At 42.8% G+C, this 23270-nt stretch overlaps 2 protein-coding genes across 6 annotated transcripts; both read right to left on the bottom strand.

Moving 5' to 3' along the window:
* Window positions 1-93: 93 nt before the first annotated feature.
* On the bottom strand, window positions 94-12877 carry VDAC3 (voltage dependent anion channel 3). Of its 4 annotated transcripts, none has more exons than XM_039564272.1 (10): window positions 12814-12877; window positions 10833-10904; window positions 9663-9712; window positions 8541-8543; window positions 5428-5580; window positions 4309-4361; window positions 2790-3017; window positions 1731-1881; window positions 800-857; window positions 94-584 (listed from the first exon to the last, which is right to left on the bottom strand). In XM_039564272.1, the coding sequence occupies exons 2-10, from the start codon at window positions 10897-10899 to the stop codon at window positions 493-495; spliced, it is 855 nt and encodes a 284-aa protein (XP_039420206.1). In that variant the 5' UTR covers window positions 10900-10904; window positions 12814-12877; the 3' UTR covers window positions 94-492. The 4 variants fall into 4 exon arrangements, with proteins under 4 accessions (XP_039420206.1, XP_019146756.1, XP_010406632.1 ...); XM_019291211.2 differs by lacking the exon at window positions 12814-12877 and adding an exon at window positions 12262-12283; XM_010408330.2 differs by lacking the exon at window positions 12814-12877 and adding an exon at window positions 12151-12172.
* Window positions 12878-13561: 684 nt separating this feature from the next.
* POLB (DNA polymerase beta) lies at window positions 13562-22790 on the bottom strand. 2 transcript variants are annotated; one of them, XM_039564289.1, is made up of 15 exons: window positions 22653-22790; window positions 22518-22575; window positions 22377-22443; window positions 21783-21857; window positions 21211-21269; window positions 20774-20823; window positions 20303-20354; window positions 19293-19347; window positions 19135-19207; window positions 18580-18650; window positions 17775-17861; window positions 16775-16839; window positions 16101-16240; window positions 15359-15486; window positions 13562-13777 (listed from the first exon to the last, which is right to left on the bottom strand). In XM_039564289.1, exons 1-14 carry the CDS (start codon window positions 22711-22713, stop codon window positions 15392-15394), a joined length of 1008 nt encoding a protein of 335 aa, XP_039420223.1. In that variant the 5' UTR covers window positions 22714-22790; the 3' UTR covers window positions 13562-13777; window positions 15359-15391. The 2 variants fall into 2 exon arrangements, with proteins under 2 accessions (XP_039420223.1, XP_039420222.1); XM_039564288.1 differs by lacking the exon at window positions 13562-13777 and having other exon boundaries at window positions 13919-15486.
* Window positions 22791-23270: the final 480 nt, after the last annotated feature.

Raw genomic sequence — 23270 nt, 5'->3', positions numbered from 1 at the left:
ATTAACCATGCTTAAAGTTTCATGAAAAGAAAAAAAAAACCCAAAAAACCACCAGCTTGATGGAACTTTGGTGAGAGTCAAGACATGCCAACCTTACGTTCTGTGACCAATTTATTTCATTCTGCTGCAACCCCAAATTTCCACTACAGCACAGAGACCTCCTTTTATAAAAGGCTGTGAAGTATAGGACATGCAAAATGCAATACAATAATGGGGAGAGGTTGGATTTTCTTCTGGTTTTTTTGGAACAGATTTAAAATACAGGAAAACTGAAATGTGGCACAAACATCACAACTTCCATGCACGCCTTCAAGTGTCTTTCTTTGTTGTGCTGGCACTCTCTGGACTTCAGCATCAGGTTAAAGTCATTCTTGGGAAGAGTAGAAAGTTCACACTTCTTCAAATTTCAGAGTAGTATTAAGGCTGAAATGCACTGGGTACACTTTTCCTTCATCTTCCAGAGCACCACCAGTTGTTTTACTTAAAGCTGTGTTAAGCTTCCAGCTCAAATCCCAGACCAATTTTGTGACCTCCAGCACTGAAATTCTTGCCGTCAATCAAGCCTGAGAGGGTCAGCTTTACACCTACAAAAGCAAGTAATGAGAACCATCATACACTGAGATCCCTGTACAGTGCTCTCCCTCAGGTACTTGACCTCACTAAATGTGGCTTAGTTGCTGCAGGAACTTGTGTACATACACATCCTTTACTCCTCTGAGTCTGCATAAAGACTTCTAGCTCCTTTGTTCATCTCTTCTGTTCTTAATACTATTTGCTGCTACCAGTGAGAATTACGTACCAGGTCGCAGGGCATGAGTGTAACCAATTCCAATGAGGCTGGCATTGTTCACTTTAGCCTACAAGAAAAAAAATCACAGTATCTATACTCTGTTTTTAAGTATTCATACAGAAGTGTCCCAGTGCCCTGAGAAGGTGGCTTATGCATTAATGCTCTTCAGCTATTTGTAGACCAACCTCAATTAGAAGCATGTTCCAATCTTTTCTCAGGAGTTTCCAGTTTAAGCAAATGGTGGTCCAATTCTGCCTACACAAAATGCCACACTGTTCTTCACTGCCCCCTCTATTATGTCTCTATATCCTTTAAAGAGCTACTTACTACAGTCCCTCAGAGCCTGTCTTGTTCACATCACTCAGGAGTGATTTTCTTTTTTCTTCTAATGAGCAATAAATGGATATGCAATCCCCTTCTTGCATTACTAAGTTTTGAGCTCTTTACAGTAGTATTTCTCAACTTTAATTTTGGTTCAATGGTCCTGGAACTAATTGTTGTTTTGAAACATAAATGCTCACTACTTCAGTTCTTAGTATTAAAACACACACACGTCAGCTAACATTCAAGGGTTAACTTACTGTTAGGAGAAGGCTGTAAGCTCAGCTGAATTTCCACCATTGTAACTATAACATGGTTTCACGTTATGGATTTAAGAATTAAAAGGACACTGCGTCCTCTCATTACCTTTTAAAATACATTTTGCAGCACACTAGTTGGACTATTTCCCTACGGACAAAATTGTATTTTAGATTTTTTTCCCCCCATGATTTCACAAGTGTGATGTGTGAGGTCCAAGTTTAAATCTGAACCACAACAGAAGCCACAGTTTGCCATCTACCGTACTTCCTCAGTAACTAGTTAAAGCAACTGCTTCATAACACAAATTTTCAGTATTTAGGAGAGCTTGAAATACTCATTTCTGTAACAAAATTCTTACCACAATGGAAGTCTTCTCATCCAGTTGGTACTTTCCAGCAATACCAAAACGTGTGTTGTTACTGCCAGCAGTCCATGCAAGATTGACTGATGTCTCAACCTTGTTATTAACCTTCTGATAAATAGACCCACCAAACTCAGTGCCATCATTCCTGTTTGTAATAGATGCAAGTATGTCAAGCCTTGCCTTGTTCAGTAACTCTTTAGATTAACCCATCCCCACAGTCATTTGATCATTATCTCCTAAAATGAACCAAGAGATCCAATACTTCCCTGAACGCAGGCTCACTACTTCGAAGCTGGAGCTGGCAGACTCCTGCTTATATTCTTTTTTACACAAAACATGTTTTGCTTGCAGAATGGAAGAAGACTTTGCAATGGCCAGAGACCTACAGTTTGAGGTTCTGACAAAAAAACCAAAACCAACAAACCCCACACCCAGATAACCTGGTTGCTTGTCTCAAGTAAGCCAGTGTGCAGTAACACATAAAGGAGACTTCAGTAACAATACAGGAGACTTCAATTATGGGAATGAGAAGACTGAAAATAACGTTGTTGCATTACAGTTGTTTAAATACACCATCTTCAAAGCATCTGAATGCCAAGACTAGAGCTGCACAGTGATGACAGCTGGAGACAAACACAAGGCAACACATGCCTCTCTCCTTCACCTTGGGCATTTCTGGGGGGAGAAACCTTCTGTCTGATGGAGAGAGGGAGAAGGTACAGTAGTTTAATTGAAGGCTCTTTTGCCTAGTGCCATAACAGAAGTTAAAGCTCACAGCTTTTAATTACAAATTAACATAAAGTGGCTTTACATCACCATCTTAGATATACAAACCCCAAAATCACTCTGAAACAAGGTATCAAGACAGCCAAGACTTGGGAAGTTACCCCTGTTTTAGTTGTACTGAAAATGAAAACACTGAATATAAATTAATTTGAAACAAATCAGCATCCCCTTCCATTTACCCACCTTTGACCTAAGGCCATTACTGCTAACTACTCCTACAGTTTTTGCTCCTCTGATAATGTATTTCTAGGCTCAGGTAATACTTACACGTTAGTGTGCAGCTGGAAGTCTCCTGCCTTATATCCCAAGGCAAAGTTATTTTGTGAAAGCTTAGACTTGGCTGTATCAAAAGCCATCTGGTAGCCAGCAAGCCAGCCTTCATAGCCCAACACTGCCCAGCCATAAATGGTTGGTCCAGAGAGATCAATGTCTATGTTGCAGCCTAGATGTACATAATCTCTTTTGTAGGAGGTCTTCAACTTTCCGCTCTTCTTCCTGCAGAGAGAAACAAGCCGTTTTATCTGCAGTAGGATACAAGTATATAATGTATGTAGTTTTATTCCGATATATATTCCTTTACGGCCAGTTAATGAAACTACTGTAATTCCTACTCAAAACTTAACTGCTGATGAAGAGGGCATGGAATAAGGATAATGGTATTACGTATATTCACATGGTGCCACTTTTCCCCCTACCACCTCAAACTCCTTACAATCCTCAAGAAGCAAAAAAACCCAAAATCGTTTCTCCGTAATGCTTTAAAACCCATCCGGTTTCAATTTTTTTTCCCCGCAAGCATCATGTGTTAAGGCATCATCAGTTTCTTTCATGAGCATCCATAACCCTGCAGCAACACCTGTCTTTCAATGATTTTTTTGTCTGTTTGGTTCTCCCCACTGTTCCTTCCTTTGCGCAGTGCTTGCTTTCCTTTCTTCGCTGCTGGGTACCAGTCTGCTCTACTGAAAACGGATTTCTTCATCCTCCAGACATCATCCACTTAGTCAGCCTTTCTCTGTCCCTCTTGTGATACCTCTTCCTCTCTCCAATGCATGTCTCTGTTGATTTTGCTACCAATTCAAACACAACTATGACAAAACTTTACCACCTCTTTAATTCTCTCCCCAACCTCCTTTCTCTTCCACTCAAGAGACAGAAGTGTGCCTGTTACTCACACCTAGGCCTGGGGTCTCATTTTTGACTTAGCTTCTAATTCCTCATATCCAAGCAGTATTTCAAACTCAAGATTCTTCTGACAGGCTCTCCCCAACAATAAATAAATACCAGTCATTATTTGCAAAGCAGGCACAAGCTTTGTGCGTTATTCAGACATAAACACCCCTCCTTTGCTCTACTACTTACCGAAATTAAGCACATGAGAATTGAGAAAGACAGCTAAGTGCTATTCCACTGCCCATTCTACCTCCTCATTGAACTGTGCACAGACATCTGGCCAAAAGCATTAGCAAAAAAAAAAAATTGGTTTACTGAGTTGACAGCATTAGGACTGTCAACACCATGAAGACCTAGTTGTTTAAGGGGACAGTTAGAGATCTAGTACCTACTGCAAAACAGTAAATTTGCCACTGGCCAAAAAGCTGAAGAATGCTTTCTAGCAGACCTTGTCCTTCTGAGTTCAGTATTATCCACTGCCTGCAGAAGATTCTACAGTGACTGCAGAATCTTCTCCAGTAAGTGCTGAGCATTTACACAATGAGCAGAGTAAGTATTTTTAGAAGTTATGGGAAATTCTAGCATTCCTTAGATAAAGGCAATAGAAAACATTTACCCTGTGTTTGGTACAAATGTACTGTCAAGAGCAACCTTCAATCCTTCAGCCAACTGCAAAGAAAAATAGACATCTGCTCAAAAATCGGTTGAAACATAATTTGTTGTATTCCACTACTAGAACTCTACTTCCTGTCTAAAGAGAAAGCAAAATACAACCCTAATGTCTCCCTCATGATTTTCAACAAAATCTGAAGATGCTGCATGATGAAGCATTAAAATAGAACTTTTTCTTCCCACAACGAAGCCCTTTAACAGCACAGACTTGGTGGGTATGCTTTTACATACAGGAAGATGACACATCTAGTGCTGAAAACAAGAAATTATTCACAGAATAATGACAGAAAGAAAACTACTCAGTTCACGTTTGCTTATTCTTTATAGTTCCAGCAATCCATACAGTAGCTCAAAAATTTCTCTCATAATCTACAGATACTCTGTTAAGACAGAGCGTATAACCAAAGTGTATAACCGTCTCATTTTCCCCCACCTTTGTTATGCTCAGACAGCATTTTCCATTTCAAAGCACGGGTAAAAGTACAAACATGAATGGCCATACGTGGCAGACAGCACTACAGAATTTTTACTATCTTTGGCATCTTTACCTTGTACTTGAGGCATTCAGTGAAAGGCATAAACCTATTAAGGTCCAAAAGAACCGTGTTTTGAGAGTGCTGTATGCTAGCAGTCCTTTGCGTAAGGAGCGCCAAGCTGCAAACACTCATCTTTCTCTTCAACCTTACAAAATATATTCAATCTCAAGGCAGCCAAACTTAAGTCCTTACACATTAAAGCACTTAAAATTATGAGACCTGTCTTTGGTTTCCCTGCATGACTGCAGCAGTGACAGTTCTACATGGTTAGGTTCATTCAATCAGCTAGGTAATTCCACACACCTGTAACTGCAGTAACTGTACCCCCAAATCATTACCTAGCAGCACACGGCTCTGAGAATGCCAGCACCCCCCACTCCCAGCCTGCGTGTTCTGCAAATATATATAGCTTCTTTTAGTACTCCAGATTCTTTTGTGCAATTTTCATTCTCCAATGTTTTCTGTTCAACTCAACACTTTCTCATACCAGTTGCAGGAACATTTCCAAAGTATCTATTTGGTCTTACCTGATCCTCCACAGAAACTTCTGTTCCCAATGTGTTATCTGTGTTCCACTTCTGGGTGAATGTAAGTCCATAGTCTTTGACCTTATATTTGGTCTCTAGACTGCCTGAAGCCTTGCCTGTGTCCGTGTTGGAAGAACCAGTTGCAGTGAATTCCTGTCAAGAGCATAGTATCACAGAATCACAAAACAGTCTTGAGTTGGAAGGGACCCAGAAAGATCATCGAGTCCAATTCTTATGTGAATGGCCCATACGGAGATCGAACCTGCGACCGTGGCGTTATTAGCACCATGCTCCGATCGACTGAGCTAATCACAGGGTCATGAGTTTCAGCAGCCTTTATATTTAATTACACTCAGTTTTACCACTTGTCAAGTGCCAGCACTCACACCCTTAGGCCTTTTGACAGAACCCTCAAAATCATCATTGTCCTCTTCACTATCCCCGCCTAAAATAATTTCTTTTGCGTCACAAAATGCTACGCCTTCTGGCATCCCGGTTCTGAATATTTCTTTTATTGAGGTGTACTGATAGAGCCTTGGAACTTGCCTAGGTTGGAAAAAGCCCTATTACACAAAGACATGACACCTTCATTTACTTTTTGTCATGGCAGTTTGATTACTTGCTCCCCCCAATCTTAACTTTACCACACTTTTCCCCTAGCTTATCTGTCAAAAAAATCCTTTTTCTGACTTCTTTTTTTTTTTTGTCAAAGCAGCAGTTATTTCAACATTCCTGTACCCTCAAGTGAATCCATACCCAGATATAAAAAGATACTTGCTTAGGATACAAAGCTGTATATATTCCTGGATTTTTCCTCACAATCTCTTCTAATTCCCTTTATCATCTTACTAGTACTGTCCCAACTGTGGATGAAAAAGCACCTGCTGCAGTCCTGGAAATCCGCTCCCCCTTAGGAAAAGCAATCCTACATTCAAGTTACACTGTTAGATGAATAGCAAAAAGAAGAAAAAAAAAAAAAAAGAGTTTTTTCTCACATTTCTCCAAACATTTTGTGTGTTTCTTCATTGTAATTATTTTTTTGCCCGTGTTTCAGCAGTGAAAATGTTTTTTGGAGAACTGATGCTTTTCACACCGACTACTGCACCCTAACATTATGGTTCCCCCTACCATTTATGCTACTGTCATTTAGACTCTTCATATACTGTGGTGATGACTTTAGTACCATCCCCAACAACTTCTCTTTCATTACATCAGCCAGTAACTCCACTTCAGAAGCTAAGTCACCCTTCATAAGGCACCTTCAAATTGTAGACCTTTCCTCCTTTACAGTATCAGAAAGTAACGTGACCCCCACAGCACCCTGACATCTCTCTGTCAGGCTGGTCCTTCACTGAGTCGTGTAATGGAACCAACCACTTTGAATTTTGTGTGACATGTATTCTGTAACATGCTATTCGGCCAGTCCTCCGCACATCAGAGCTTCCCGTTATTTAGTGGACTTGAAGTCTCAATATACGTCTCTCCTGGAATAGCTCAAGAGGTCTACTCAGTGCTTCATGCGCAGCTGAGTATTAAGCAGCAAATAGGCATATTGCTGCAAGAGTAAGCTCAAGGTGTATGAGTTAGGTTTTAAGAAGCATCTGAGAACTGCTCTCATTTGTTATCCTCATCTCCCAAATATTTTCCTTGAAGAACAACAAATAATCTGTCACTACATTTCCAAGTTACGTCTCTCTTGAAGTTTCAACATTGAAAGATACAGTACTTAAGAAATGGCAGGATCCATTGCCAACATATCCAAGCTTTGGAACCCTGACTTTTGAGATCCTTCTAATTCCAGGTTTGTATTCCTGGATGCTGTGCACATTACTTTCACAATTCTGGACTTTGCAACGCATACAAGGATACAAAGACTGTCTTTAAATGGCTGTGAAGTGCTAGGGAGCCAGGTCACATTCCTTACACACAGGCTGGGGCTGTGAGGGACACTGCTGGCCTGGGGGGCAGACTTGCTTAAGCTAAAGCACCCCTGCAACAGCACAGCAGTTATAACAACACATCTAGCCAGATAACAAAAACGTGACAGAAGCCAGGATGCGTTAAGATTACCCTTTAAGATAATTGCTACACAGTGTTCTAACGTCAGGTTCCACAAATTCAGCGTAAAGACAACTCAAACCTGCGTCAGAACTCAGTAAGTAACTGAAGTAACTTTCTTCTAATCTTAGAGCAGGTAACTGACTAAAAAAGCTTGGTTTCTTTCTCAGATCAAGCAAAGGAGGGATTGTAATCACTTGTCTCAAAGCCAGAGGATACAGAAAACCCTGCATTGTCCTATGATCAAAAGCCAAAGCATTCTGTCAGGCATCAAGGACTCAATCTGCTTCTGGAAGCAGAAGCCACAGAGTCAGAAGTCTGCTGCCAATCAGTCTTTATCTATGCAAACCAGAACATCTCACCAAACCATCATTTCATGAATTTTTTGTAGCTGAAAAATCAAACTCCTTCTGGCTCCATGTCACACACCAGTCTGCACCAGCAGTTAAGCTTAGCTTCTCATTGTCCTTCTAGCTGATGGTGCCCGGCATCTACAGGAATGCCATGCACTTAGTAGGCAAAACCACTTGCAATCTATGAAACAATTATAGTCACTAGACACTATCATTGTGGTTTTCTAGGTCTACAGGTATCACTGTTGTTTTCTAAGTCCACAGGAAAAACATCCACGTTTGTGTCATAACAATCAGAGGTACTGTTAGTATCCATGTATGAATTAGATCTCATGCTTCGTTCCTAACTTCATCTCCATCCCCAAAACTCTATTTTCTTGTATCAGAATCCTCATCAGAAACACTAACAAGCTCAAATCCTGAAGCAACAGACAACTGTACCAATACCATATCAATCTTGTTTTCCCTCTCGCTGTTTTTACAGTGTTCTTGTTGTGGATTGTTGGACAAAGATTGCAAATGGCTTTACATACATGGATCATACAGCAGATTTAGAGCTATGGAAACAGTCAAATTGCACAGCGTGAATAACAACACGACTACAAACAATTTAACGGTTTACAAATGACAGTATGCAGCACAGAAAGCCTTGTCAGACAAAGCATTAAAGAACCAACGTGTCAAAACAGTCACTATTCTTACCAACTGGATAAACATCCAATGAAAATTGCATGGAAAAGAAAAAGCCCATTTTAGAACTTAATACAGTTGTTCATGTTCCATCACAATCAGGAGATGGCATCATTAACTATTAGCATATTATTTGAAAATCGAAACTTCCAGCCAGGAAAATGTCCAGCCTGGAAAACTGCCTATCAACGAGATGTCAGTAAGCGGAGGCAGCCACAGTATGGAGACCACACAGTTCCTCTTGCCCACACATTCCTGGTGCACAATGCAAGTAATCATCAAAAGCTCAACTGAGACAGAATACAGTAATACAGAAGTAAGAATTTACACCATTTGCATAATAAGAATGCAAGAAAAGAAGGGAGCTAAGGCAAATATGGCTATGAAGTAGGCTGAAAAGCAGCTCATCTTACCAATCAGAACAGCATTGAGTGGTAAGATGTGGAGAACTCAGAGTCAGTGTGAGAAAAATATTATCTAGTAAATGGTATATGCCTGTGGTTAAAGGTCAACATTAGGACACCCATTCCTGGTTTTGCCAGCCCTCCTGTGAAATTGTGAGGAAGCTTCAATTCTCCATCGTTAAAATGGGGACCACAGAGATTCTTGTTACTTGGAATGCTAAAGCTTACTTAAAATCTCAAATTCTATGTATTGGGTACCACAGAAGGACTGTTTTCAGTCTTAATTAGGTCTTGAATTTTAAGCACAGTGGAAATGAGTGAGAATGCAGTTAAGTTAAACTCTGGTGCTTATTTGCCCCTTGACCTTGTGGATAAAAGTCCCTCTGGACTAAAAATCCTACGAAAACCAGTAACAGCAGGGAAACTCAGTTGCATTCATAAGTAGAAATGAGAGCTACGTAAGGTGAAAAAACTCACGTTTGGGATGCGTTAATGGGAACAGGGAGGAGAGTAACAACAAGATGAGTGAAAATTCTTGCACACCACAGGAAAAGAAAAGACTGCTACATCAGGTACGTACTATTGTAGAAATAGTTCAGTCAGCTATGAGTTTTAAAATGAGAAATGAAAGAGAGAAGCAACACCTGCCAGCAAGTTAATACTTGTTACCAGTTCAGGAATTTGTCCTTCCATTGCCATGCTGGTGATGTTGAAAGCCCCCAATACTTACCACCCCACTGGAAGACTTGGTCTTCAACTCTAACTTGACCATTCCAAATCCTGAAAATGAAACAGCACACAGCACCTGTTTCACTGCAACATACAAACAAGTCTTACTTCCAAGATACCCAGAGTAGGCCAGATAGGGTACACCGACCTGAAACAGCCTATTTTCATGTTTAAACAGTTGTTGATCATACCAATGGTTATGAGGATTATGAGAAGAATGGCTGAAGGAATTGTGACAACCCAGAGTAAGTGGCCTCATAATCTATAGTCATAATAGACACCACTCATCAAGTATCTCCACCTTTTATAGCTACCTGCAGTCTGGGACCCATCAACACAGTTAACCCTCTCTTCTGATTTACTTACTTTACATTTGTATTTCTGATTGCAAGGCGGGAAACTTGTCTTTTCCTCTACTCCAAAAACCGTATGTTTCAACTTACTTCAATCAGTGCCATATACAGAGATACTATTGCTTTCTTCCTTTTCTGTCTGCTCTGAATCTGGGGAAATACCTTGCGCAAAGCAGAAAAGCTTGAAGTAACTGACACCAAAGCAGGAAACTTGAGTTGATTTTTAGCAAAGTCTGAACTCCAGGGTGGGAGAGAACAGACCACAGTGCATTTTAGTTTTATGTAGCATGTGGATTCGGGATACAAATGAAATCTTTATTACACACAAAATCAGATTTTAAAAAATCAACACTTCCTAGTACTGTTTCCAGAAAAGGGAGAAATGCAAATACCATGAAAATATTTGCACTCCAGCTTTAACAATAGGCTTAAAGATCACTCTGCCTCAGGAACCTGTTTATTGCCACACATGGTCTCCCCTATGGCAATCTACATCAGTATCTCTGATTTCATGACTAAATAGAAAAATCAGAAGGTAAAAAAAGGGTGCAGCATTTTTCAGAGACTGTTCTGGAGTGCATCTTAGGGTCAAACTTGTAACCTTCCCCTCAAAGGGAAGTCTTTGCCACTGCAGTACTTTCATAACACATATCCAAAGTTCAGAATCAAAAGGGGCTGGATACTCCAGAGGCCTCTGCTGATTTTCTGCCATAAGATGTTAGGGAATCTCTGAGGTACTCACGTTCTTACTGGCATTTTCAAGATGCCTGAGGAAAAAATGTGAAAGGTGATCAAACCATCATCACCGTCTTACTTACCATATCCCTTGTTGAATACATCCCTGGCAGACTTTCCCAAGTCACTGTACGGTGGTGGGACAGCCATTGGATCTAAAACATACGGAAAGCTGTAAGAATTTTAGCTGTAACAGCATAGAATCTAAACTATATCCAAAGCATTTATAAATGTCTATGAATACATCACCAACACAGAACTAACAGATCTTTGAAGAATGTTCATCAAAGTCATCCTTGCATCATTGTTGCTTTGTCAAAAACAAGCTTCGATTCAAGGACGTTATGAAAGCCAATCCATTATTTAGAATCACTGAACCCCAGGTATTACATTCAACTACATATGCTGGCCTCACAGTCTTACATTGCAAAAAGAACTCACGGGAGCCTCACTGCTGTTCTGATAACAAGGAAACATCGCTTTTGTGACAGGACCCATTCTGAAAGGGACCCCACGTGGCAAACGACGTCAGCACTTAACAAGCCCAAAGGAAAACCAGTCTCACTTCCATCTGCACTTGTGACTTCACAGAAAGCTTCTTCAGAGATGTGAAAAATATAAAACACATCGCGGTACACTGTCCAGTAGCCATCAGTGAGTACTTTTGCACTGCACCCACAGAGCAACAAAAACTAAATTTGCTAACATGGGTACATTTCCTAATACTGTTACTGCTACATTGGAGGACAAAGCTCAAAAGGACAGGCATTTAATATTGCAGCTTAGATGATACATTTTGTTAGTTACCACAATTTAGAGATTTTACATCAGAAAGTCCACAGTAAAGAAGTAGGAAAACTCTTCCCCAGTGGAAAATTAGCCTTCCTCTTCTAAAATAAGTTTGCATGAATGCAAAGGCACACCTGCTCTGGAAGAGAAAAGCTATCAAAGATGCTCCTTTCATTTGATTTTAAGGGCAATTCTTTGCCATTCCTACTGCTGATGCATTTGGTCATATTCTTCTCTGCAACACCCAGCACCAGAAATCCCTGATCCCCCATTTGTTTATACCAAAAGACTGAAAGACTAATCTATAAAGCAATGATGAGAGCAAAACACGTGGAAGTCCTAAAGTTATCACTTGTATTCCATCATTTTAGTTGCGTACCTATGTACTCACTTTCCCTGTCGCAAATGCAGCACTACTGTCCTGCTTTCAGACAGCAAGCCCTTCCTAAAATGAAGCACTTGGGCAATTTACATCACACAGTATACAAACACTCTTTGTTCGGTGACTTAATAACTAACCTGCACTATCTATCTATCTATCTATCAGTACACAGGCTCGATGATCCTTGTGGGTCCCTTCTAATGCAGGATATTCTATGCTTCTATACGTACCTGTGGGTTTAGAGGATCTGGAGCCCGTGGAAACATTACAGAACGCTCCATAATCGTGGATTTGTAGCTGGCCCTCCCCACCCCCCGCCCTTGCACAAGAAATAACAATACCCGTGAGGCCGGTTTCACATTTCCTGACGGACGCGGCGGGGCCTTGCCCATGGCCGGCGTCGCGCACCTTTGGCGGCAGAGCCGGAGCGGCGGCGGCTGCGCGGGCCCGGGAGCGCCGCCCCCGCCCCGGCACTGCCCGCGTTACGCAACGGGTAACGGAGCGGGCGGCTCCGGCGCCTCTTCGTCTCCCCGGCTACCGGCGCCGTGGGAACACTCGGTCGCAGCCGCCCCACCACTTCGTCCCTCCCGGCCGAGAAACCGGAGCGGCTGGCAAGACCCCCGGCCGCCCGGTCTCAAGAGACAGAGCCGGCCCGCGTGCCGGGGGTGCCCCTTTCGGCAGCCCGTGGACCTGAGGACGAGCAATTGCCGCCGGAGCCAGCGGTCGGCGCCCCTTCGGGCCACTGGCCCAGCCCCGCCGCGGCAAGGTGACTCCGGGGACGCCCGCCTCGGCCGCGCTGAGGCCCGGAGGACACCACCGGGCTCCGGCCGGACATCGCGGGACCCGGCCCGCCGCGGCCCATGTCCCCTGCGCGCCCCCGGCCCCGGCGCTACCTGCCGCCCGCGCTGCCTCCGCTCCGGCTCCCGGCGCCCCAACGTCCGCGTGCGCGCCGCCGCCGCTGCGCACGCGCTCTGGCCCGGCCCGCCCCCCGGGCCCGCCGCCGGCCCCGCTCCCCCCGCGCGGTCCAGGCACGGCGGCGCCGCGGGAGCGCGCCCAGGAGCGCGCCCCGGCCCGTGCCGGTGCGGCCAAAGGCGGCACTGCAGCCGGAGCCGCCGCCGCTCTCGGCGGCCGGTACAAATCGGTGCTTGGGAGGCACGGAGGAGGCGCCTGCGGAGGTATTCAGTGCCGCAGGCCCCGCGCCCACGGAGCTGCAGGGCAGCCCTGCCTCACCCAGCCTGTCAGAGTCGGTATGAGACTCTAGCGGGCACTAAAGCTCCTCTCAAACCCTTCAACCTACCTACAAACATCCTTAACTCATCGTCAGCCCCATTTTGAACTACTGCGCAAACTCCTTCGTAAGGGCCACTATAGCCCTGAATTGAAGGAAGGAGACAGGCTCACCCAATATTGAAGCAAGACTTGGCAACTGGGACAAAACCAAACACTGACAGAACAGTGCAGCCAGTATTGCTGACAAAGCCCAACTGTTATTCTGCACATAAATAAGGTTGCCTATGGGCCCACCAAGAGTATAGTACGTGCCTAATTACACAGGTTCCCTGCAATAGGCACAAGGTTCACAGCTATTGCCTCCCAAGACTACCAGACATCTTGCAGTCTAGTAAAGCAGTCTAGAAGAAAAGCCAGTCAAACTGATATTTAGGGAGTGGGGAAAGGAAAGAAAGAAAAAAATAGGACACATTGTGTATTTATACAGTTCACGAAGACAAGCAAGCTCTCTGAAGAAGCCTTTTGGGTTTTTTTTGCATGTAGAAGAATTCACAGTATCATGGAGAGAGATTGCAAAGCCAACAAATTCTGTATCAAGGCCCAAGACAAAGTAGTCTTCCAAGCTACCTGTTGAAGAGGATGGAGAATGCATCAGTGTAATGCTATGTGCTGCCCAGGAAACATTTGTAAACATGGTAAATATGTGTTACTGCTTTTTGATCTCCTAAAATTACAGCTAATAAAACAATAATCAAATGCCATTACACATTCATGATGGAATATTCAGTCTGTTTATTCCTACTGACTACTGAAGAAAATACTAAGTATATCAGCTAGATGTATTTTTACAATCAGACATCAAAATACTTCACATAGTACCAACTTAACTTCTAGTTACCTTACATACTACTGCATGCATTAACACTGGAGAATATTCCCAGAAAAGAATTAAAACTCCCAACAAGAAAAATGGAAGAAAATATAGGGATAACTAAGAGCATCAGCCTATAATCTCCATTACTACAATTGATCAACTCTCCTTGTATAAGAACAAGTCAAAAATGTAGTTGTTCTGCAGGCTTCAGTCAGATAAAAATAAGAAATAGTATTATGCCTGTTTCATGATTCAGGCCAGGTTAAGTAGTCTAACAATACATAATCCTCTCTGCCCTCATAGATGCCGATAAAGAGCCTATCCATTAAGAAACCAAGAGAACTGTTATATAGTTAGCAGTAGTCGATTTGACTATGTACAAAATAGTCTCATCTTTTCAAGCTTGCAGTTCTGTAATATGGTTGCCTTACTGCTACAAGGTATTCAAATACAGTAGCAGCAATACATTCTATGCTCATGCTCTGTAACACACAGAAGCTAGCAGTTTACTACTTTGAAAAGTTTTAAGTTGACCAACAAAATCCCTGTCCCAAATACAACTAGTAATGCATTCTTGAAGAGACCTCTTCTCACATCCAAAATATTCATTACCTTTCCCAACAATTAAAGTGGAGGTATGTAAAATAAGATTTGACAGGTTTGCATATAAAAAAGGGCAGATTGAATCTACAGGAGCAGTAGCAGTGCATCAATTAATCAGACCAAGCCAAACAAGTTAAATGAAACACAGAGCACTGCAATCAATGGCACTACAACATATCTAGTAGCAAAATTCATAGGTCACGTGCAACAGCAGAATGGTCACCTTAGCATATAACCCATATTGAAAGATTTTACAAGTAACTACACAAACAACTCATCGTGAGCTTCAGCACCACACCAAGACACTTCACACAGGTATGAGGAGATACAGACAGTAGTTGAAAACAGTACTCTTTAGGAGTACTTCACGATATAGCCCGCTTTTTCATTCTGGTATCTACATATATAAATATATAAGATACAAAAAGAGATGCTGGATGCCCCATCCCTGGAAACATTCAAGGTCAGATTGGACTGGGCTCTAAGCAGTCTTATCTAGTCAAAGATGGCCTGCTTATGGCAGGGGGACTGGACTACATGATATTTAGGGGTCCCTACCAACCCCAATTATTCTGTGACTATATGAAAATGAAATCTCCCAGGATTTATCTTCGCTAGACATTTTGTACGAGTGCCATGGACTTGCTTTAGACATCAGTAATATACAGTTTTTCCAGTAACATCCAAAGTAAGACTATGGACTTTCACATGTTCATAAGCTATGAAAACACCTCTCTAGGCTACAAATCCAGGCAAGCAGTTAGTTATTCACTCCGATCCTTTGGCTCTCGGTACTTCCACTGGATATAGTCAAAGATGTCTTTTTCGCATTCTACTGGCAGGGCCTCTCCAGCAACTCCTGCAAGCAAATTACACAGGCTATTTGAAAGGTGGAAAGCATGTACCATTCAGAAATGCCAAATGCACTGCAAGATTAAGACAAAACTGCTGTAGGTAAAAGACCTAAAAAACCCACCCAGAATGACCTCCCCACCCTCTGTGAACTTTTCATAGTGTTTACATACTGATTCTCATTAGCATCAAAGGAAACAAGGTCATGAATTAACTTTGGGGCCATGTGGTTATGCAGCTGAATAAATTCATAATTGTGTGTGGGTATATAGAGTCACCTCTCCTCCGAAACAAAGCAACTGAAGGATATGACATACCCTGTGAAAAGAGTAGGAAACCAAGTATGTGCTGTCCATGACACAGAAAAAAAATCTTTAAATCAGTAAGACTTTAAGCAGATTAGGTGGCCCAAAGAGGTAACTTTGTGCCACAGAGCTGTCTGTACATAAGTGGGCTGCCCCTTCTTGCTGTAATGGTGTCCAGTACCAAAAAGGACACCGTGAAAAATTTCACCAACTATAGCATTTATCAGAAGTATTTCCAAAACACTGCAATCAACTGAAGAAGATCACACAAACTGCATAACTAGAAAGAATACTCCGTGCAAAGGCCCAGACTTACCAGTAACACCCAAACGACGTATGGTATATTCATTGATTGTGAAGCCCATTTCCAGAGCATGAGTTCTCATGTTCTTATTGAATATATCACTTCCTGTGAAATACAGTACACCACAGTAATACTGATCTTTCGGGATAAGCCTAGAATAAAAAACAGAAGCACAGACTTAGGACAAATACGTAACAAAAAAGTTACAAGCCATTTAGAATTCAGTCATTCCGACACTTGTAGGTTTACTTTGTATTTATGTGTATACATTCTGCAACTCTGTACAATTAATTTCCCACAAGCCAGATGCAAGAATGAAAGGAACTGCATATCAAAGAAAGGTTCAACACATCCACCCTTACCCCGAAGTTATTGGTGTTCAGCCACTACCCGGTTATGATGCTTGCACTCCTGCCAAGAATCAGTGTCAAAGCAGGAAGATAAAATAGGACAATTCTGAATCTGAAGAGAATATAATTATTTGAAACACAGCATTATTGCTAATAACCTGTTGTAGTTACTGGCAATTGTCCAGTGGCTGCCACACTGCAAAGGCATTAGAAACCCAGTAAATGTCACATTCTGAACACGGAAATAGAGATTTGAATGCGAAAACCGATGCAAATGCCTACTCTGTAGCAGACAGCTAAACTAGGGGTTTGGGTGGGGGTTTTTGATGTGTGTACCGGATGTCGATTCTCCTATGTGGATAGGCTGTTCCATCTTCTTTATCTGGCAGCTGACAGACACCCTGTGAGGAAGTAAGGCAAGCAAGAAATTCAAATGAAATTAAACAGATTTGAGAACCATCTTTACCTCCGCATCCCTAAACAACCTCTAAATAATCCTCAGTCATCCTGGAAAGCAAAGATAAATCCCTGCTGAATTGAATAAATATTTTACTAGGACAGCCAGACATCAGAATACAGTGAATCACTATTTTACACTGTTATGAGAACTGTTGTTCAATGTAGCATATAACTGCTTCTTAAATTTTTATTGCACCAGGAAGGATCGCAGGATTCCTCATTTCCCTGTCCTAATTATTATCAGGGTTTTCAGTACGTACAAATATCAGCAGGTTAAGAAAAGAAAAAAACCCTGCACTATCAGCATGGGATCTAAGAAAATTAATGTTCTTGTAATTCATTACTTGCTTTAGGCATCTCACATAATCCCTATTATATCCTGTGTCTAGTAGCTTATCCATTAAATCTGTTCTGCAGCAAAACTGACACAAAAGGAGACAAAAGTATATTATGTATTAGACAAAATCAGGTAAAAATAGCTCCGAGATCAAAGCTAAATGTTTCCAAGATCCTGACGCACAGTAACAGAAGTGGTCACCGGTGCAACTGAAGAGGCGATGCTGCGCTGAGGTTCCAGGAAACATCCAGCAATACAGACACAACTGACATTATGTGAGGAAGGTTATGTCAGCAGGGTTCAGAACTATGCAAATACCTGCACACTTTCAAATACTGACATCTTACCATATGGGACTCCCTGAGTTAACTGCAGAAGTTCTTACGAGGTGCAAGGGGGAGAATTAAAAAAACAAACACAGACACACCATCCCCCACCCCCAATTCCAGCAGTCCAAGCAACATATCTTGTATTCATCCTAGCTTCTGTCAGGAAAAGTAATTCCCCCACAACATCCTTCACCACCAAAAAAGCTCTTACCATGAATTTTGTGTCACCTTTAGAAAGCATATCTGTGACAAAGTGGACTTTTTCTAGTTGTTCTACAACATGACGCAGGAGTTTCGACTAGGAACAACAGTAAAGAAGAAGAAATTACTTCACAAATAACAAGAATATCTTACCTATTTACTAGACAGAGGCTCATATAAGTATAGGACATCATCATAATTATATGTACTATTCTACACAAAATCTGACCCAAATGGAAAAAACCTAACAATGATACCAGGAAAAAGCTAATAAAATTATAGTTGTGCAACATAAAAACCATTTCCACCAATACCCCCATGTGAGATTGCCTTTAGTTGGAAATGACAAATCTAATTCAGGTTTTAAACAATGAATCTATAGAAGCAACACAAGAAGAAAAACCACTGTCATTAATATCACTTCAGAGTTAGTCCCAAAACATTACAAGGGCAGCAGGACAGTTTCCTATCATCTAAATGATTATGGCTACATAAAGAGATACTCAGTCTACCTTTAATCCAGCTGGCTTTACAGTTCTGCATTATAAAAGCACTCAAATTCAAGGGAGTGGGGGAATGCGTGTGACAGGAAGAGGAAGGACAGAAGGATAAAAACAAGCATATTGACCAGTTCTGCAAGAGAAACGCAATATAATACACGGACTTGAGAAGTAATTTTAACTCCTCAAAATAAACATGGTGATCCAAGAGAAGAGTTTAATATTATAGTAAATACAAAACCACAAAAAGCTGCAATACAAGTCTGAGACTATATGCAAGGTACAGTACTGATCCACAGCATCTGAGAAACACACCTGTTTGGATGATTCAGATGTGAAGCTGGGATGGGTTAGGAGAACATCCATATCACCACTTGACTCTGCACCTAGGCAAGAAAGACGCAAAGAAAAATCCTTCTGTGTACAGCAAAGTATACTAATGTTGGTGAATGTCCATCTTACCTCTTCTTGGAAACATGTTTTTCTAGCAGAAAATGGTCGCTATTCTAGGTATTAGTAAAAAAAAAAAAGTCTCATAGTAAAAGAATCTTGTTATTTCATCAAAAGGTTTATACACCCCATACCTAAGAAAAGATCCAAGGCTTTCCTGCTGCACTCTATAGCAACGAAGCACAAATGTCGTTCATGTAAAAACAAAGCAAACAATTTATGTTACAACATCCTACTCTTTATGGGGGAAGGGTGGAGAAGCAAAGATTTATGTGTCTCACCACCGAACTAGCTAGTCAAGACAATACTAACAGGAAAGGCCAGGTTCCAGCATAGGCTCTCTCAAGAAGAACAACACACAGAGTAACTTGTCTTGCTTATTATCCCAAAATAAAGATAACAAGATCATAGCGTACCAACCTCGCCTAAAACTGCCACAGACTGTAGCAATATAGTTTGGGTCCAGCTTCTTTATCTCCTTCAGCACAATTTCCTACGTAAAAAGGAAAGAAGCGTGTTTAGAGGCGTCAGTCATTCACCAGCCATCAGTACTCACATTCTTAACAAAGAGATCTTACCTGCATTTGCAGCATTTCTTCCCTTGGGATTCTTTTCTCGAAATCTTCAAAATACCTGCAAGTACAAAAATAAAAATATCTCAAAGAGTGGCAGGGGCAGCATCTTAAAATTGTAGTCAATTAAATGTATGTCAGAGGAAAGAATACCATCTTACAAAAGCTCCCAACTCTCATCAAACATCTCAGAAAACATCTTGCAAGGCAACAGCAAAAACTCACAACTGCAAGTTTGACAACGCTCGGAACACGGTTTCAGTATTTCCACTGGATACAAAGAGCTGCTATGAGGTGGGAGTAGTATTACCATATAACCAATTGCTTAATATTTACTTAGCCCTCTGAAAATACAAAAGGTTCCTGACGAAACAGCCCACCAGCTGAGTGGAAGGGGTCCCTCACCCATGGTCAGAGGTGACCTATTCTGGAAAGAGTTAAATGGAAGCTCCCGACTCAAATACAGCTCCAGACATATTTGCCTTCCACTGTAAAAATCAGATTGTCAGCATGCTGCTTGACTGTGGAGAAAAAGAGGCCAAGTAAAACAGCATTTGGTACATCTGGTTCACTTGCAGCTTCTGACAAACACAACTGTAGTTCTTCCAGAACCAGCACACCAGACACTCAACAAGCAGCATTCAAGTAGACAAATACTGAAGGACAAACACACACTCTGCACAGCATTCTCAAGTTCAGACATGCAAAGGTCTTACCTCATTCACAGCACATAAAGAAACAGTCCAGGCCACTTCTATGCAGATCATGAAGAAACACCACTACAACCTCACTAAAGTGGTTCTCCATGAGCTAACTGAGGAACTTGATATTAACTTCCTTCTGAATGGAGACTAAGCCTTTCAACCCCAATGAAACAAAAGCTCTAAATAACTGCTGAAAAGCACATAGAACACAGAGAGAAGAGAACCTTACTCGGCCTGCATAATCTTACGTTACATCCTGGTGTATGAAGGACTCATTAAAAATGCCAAGCACTTGCACCCAAGAAAGCTTACTTCAACCCAATTCGCTGGTGATGGGTCAGCTTGTGCTCAATTTTTCTTAGATCTAGGAAAAAAACCCCAAACAAAATAGTTAACCGAGGACTAAAAATCTTACAGTAAGTTTCCACCAATGCAAAGATGACACATGCAAAAAATACCTAACGAGAACGCAACCTCAAAGCAGGGAATTTCAAGCTATCTACGCAACAGCTGATAGGATGACCACATATGCACAGAGCACTTCTGAGAAAGACTTAATAGACCACCAAAGAGCCAAAATCCTCATTATCTTCCACGTAACCTGCACGTCCTTTACTTTGGATACGTACAGTATACCTTAAGCCTGTGTACTAGCTTTACAATCTTGCACACCTTCCTCAAAACCTAGGGCATATATGCTACTACTGTACCACTGTAAAAGAGGCAGCTTGACAGAAAAAAAGATTACTGGAGCATGAACAGAGGCCCCAAATTTACACTTACCTTCTAGAGTCTTAATTCCTTCCTCGACAAACTTCCTAGCGGCAGCAGGACTGCGAAGAGACAAGGCAGTCTGGCATCAGGAACAGTAAGAATCTTACGACACTGAATGAGACATTAGAATTCTTTATAACTATCTCAGTTCTTAAAGGCCAAGACTGAGGTTGCTTGTGCTGTTTACATCTTTTCAGCATACTCATTTTCAGTTAATGCTTTCCACTTCAACTCCTGTGCCACAAAGTCTGTAATTGATGATTCTATACCCTTTTGTCTCAGTCAATCCTGTAATCACGACTGCAGTGTGTCAGTGGGGGCATTACATCATCAGCTCAGGCTCAATCTCTTCATTATTTGCAATCACCCAAATTCTGCTCATAAGTCTATCAAATGAACAGGAGAAGGGGGGGAAAAAACGAAAAAACACCCCAAGAAACTTTTACCCAATGCCAGTGACTCGCGTCAGGAGGTTGATAGAAGCACTTGTATCATCTTGTCGAATCTACAAAAACAAAACAACGCAACCCAAATCCTTCTTTGCTCCATTTGCAATAAACAAAAAAAAAGCCTTGAGAAGACAAAACAGCCTAGTCAGGCTCAGGCTCCGGTCTGGAGGTTCACTGTAAGTCACTGGAAAACAGTACCGAGGGTAGTACGGCACATCACAACAATGCCACACGTAACTAGCCTGAAAACCGCCCAACTATCCATGCTAAGGCGAACAGCAGGCCTAAAGCACAAAACTCCACGGCCTTCCAGAGACAGAATTCCACTTCTGACAGAAGACCTGCGCATGCCAATCACGTAAGCTAACATATTTTCATAAACAGACGGTTTTGAGGCTTTGGCTGAGCTTCTCAATCCTTGATTCTTACTTACCATACACTCTGCGTTCACCATTCCTAAGATTCTCCAGGGACAACAACAACAGAAATGTGCAAAGCAAGCAGGCTACTTTGCAAGTTATCAAGGAAAGCAACTATCGAGAACCACAGAACAGGGGAAAGAAACCCACCTTTTCCAATTTGCGTAGTTTTCCAGTGGATAAGAACTCGTCTATCTTCTCAGCTATTTTAGCACCTACTCCATCCTAAATATTGGGGGGGGGAGTACAAACAAGTTAACTTCAAAATCACCATTATATGGGGGAAGCAAGGAAAACTCCCTAGAATTTAGAGCCCAGAAAGAACTATGGGGCACCCAAGACCACAATAAAATATTGGGCTATAAAAGAGCACAAGAATTCAGGGGCACAATACACATGGCATAAACACTGTAATTCAAGGGCTATTGCAAGTTTCCTCGAAGCAATAATTTTGAACAAGGCTTTGATTCTTACTGCTCAAGATCTCTGAATCAACAGAGGAGTAACAGAGCAAAGGGGAAAGATATTTTTACAGGCAAAGACTCAGATGGGACGCCCAGTTCCAGCTGCGAAACCCCCACAGTGGCCACCCTTCGTCCCCGTCCCCGAACTCTGACTCGGGTGTCGGAAAGAGGCGCTGGCAGAAGCGGGGCTGCCCCCACGCTTCCCAGGAACCTCCGGCACCTCGTCCCCGCTCCGGGTGCCCCAGATCGTCCCGCCGGCAACCCGGGCGCGAGCACCTACCAGCTTCTTGGCTTCAGCCCCGCTCCGTATCTTGCTCGGATACCGAGATATGACCGAGGCCGCTTTCCTGCGGAACAGTGCCGGTCAGCGCCCGAACGGGTTGGGCCCCGGGGCGGGGGCGCGGCGGCAGGGAGGCGGTACCTGTACGCGTTGTACTTGTGGATGGCCCGGTTCACGTTGCGCTCGTAGTTGGCCAGTTCTGCAGGAGAACCGCGGTGAGAGCAGCCAGTCCGCGGCCTTTCCCACCCACGGAACCGACCGAGCGCAGACACCTACCGGTGAGGAAGTCGGTGATGCCCTCGTTGGGGCTCTCCTGGGGAGCTTTGCGCTTGCTCATGGCCGGCACCGGCACCGGGCGCCCGCGGGAGCTCCGGGCAGCGATCGCGGGGAGGCGCTTCCGGCAGTGGCGTCACCGCGCGTCCGGCCCCGCTACGCGTGCGCGGGAGCGCCGGAGCGGCCGCGGCGGGGCCGCGGGGGCGGCAGAGGATCGGCCGGTGGCCGCTGTGCTGCTGAACGCCAGTGTGCCGTGTCACGGGCCTTCCTCACGTCTTGATGGCCTCGTAGCTCTTTTTACCCAAGTAGCCAAGTATCGTGGGCTTCAGGTGCCATCACCTGGGTCTCGAACGTCCGTACTTATCGACCTAGCGCTCCTCACGCGCCCCTCTGTTCACGCACAGCACGCATGTTTCTGCCTCGCGCATCTGAGATTTTTGGCCAGTCTGCTTTAGCGGCACTGTTCCAGGCTGCATCGGCAGCCGCGGTCTAATACCAAAGTAACCCAGTTCCAAAATACCAGAATAAACCGGTTTCAAAGTAATAGAAAACCAAACTTCAAAATACCAAAGAAAACCAGGTTTCAAAATCTCAGATGTAAAATATCAGAATTTTAACCTA

This window comes from Corvus cornix, chromosome 22 (assembly GCF_000738735.6).
Source record: "Corvus cornix cornix isolate S_Up_H32 chromosome 22, ASM73873v5, whole genome shotgun sequence".
NCBI lineage: Eukaryota > Metazoa > Chordata > Aves > Passeriformes > Corvidae > Corvus > Corvus cornix.
Note: the sequence above shows the minus strand (reverse complement) of the source record. Positions and strands in the feature narration are given on the sequence as shown.

Bases quoted from the DNA above. Each gene is read 5' to 3' on its own strand.
- VDAC3 (XM_039564272.1), bottom strand. From the start codon at position 10,899: ATGGCTGTCCCACCACCGTACAGTGACTTGGGAAAGTCTGCCAGGGAT. The intron at 9,713-10,832 runs GTAAGTAAGACG...TTTCATTTTCAG, and splicing joins TGTATTCAACAAGGGATATG to GATTTGGAATGGTCAAGTTA. The intron at 1,882-2,789 runs GTAAGTATTACC...TATTACAAACAG, and splicing joins TTCCAGCTGCACACTAACGT to GAATGATGGCACTGAGTTTG.
- POLB (XM_039564289.1), bottom strand. From the start codon at position 22,713: ATGAGCAAGCGCAAAGCTCCCCAGGAGAGCCCCAACGAGGGCATCACC. The intron at 19,348-20,302 runs GTAAGCTTTCTT...TTGTACTTGCAG, and splicing joins CACCAGCGAATTGGGTTGAA to GTATTTTGAAGATTTCGAGA. The intron at 16,241-16,774 runs GTACACACATCA...TTTTTATTCTAG, and splicing joins CATAGGAGAATCGACATCCG to GCTTATCCCGAAAGATCAGT.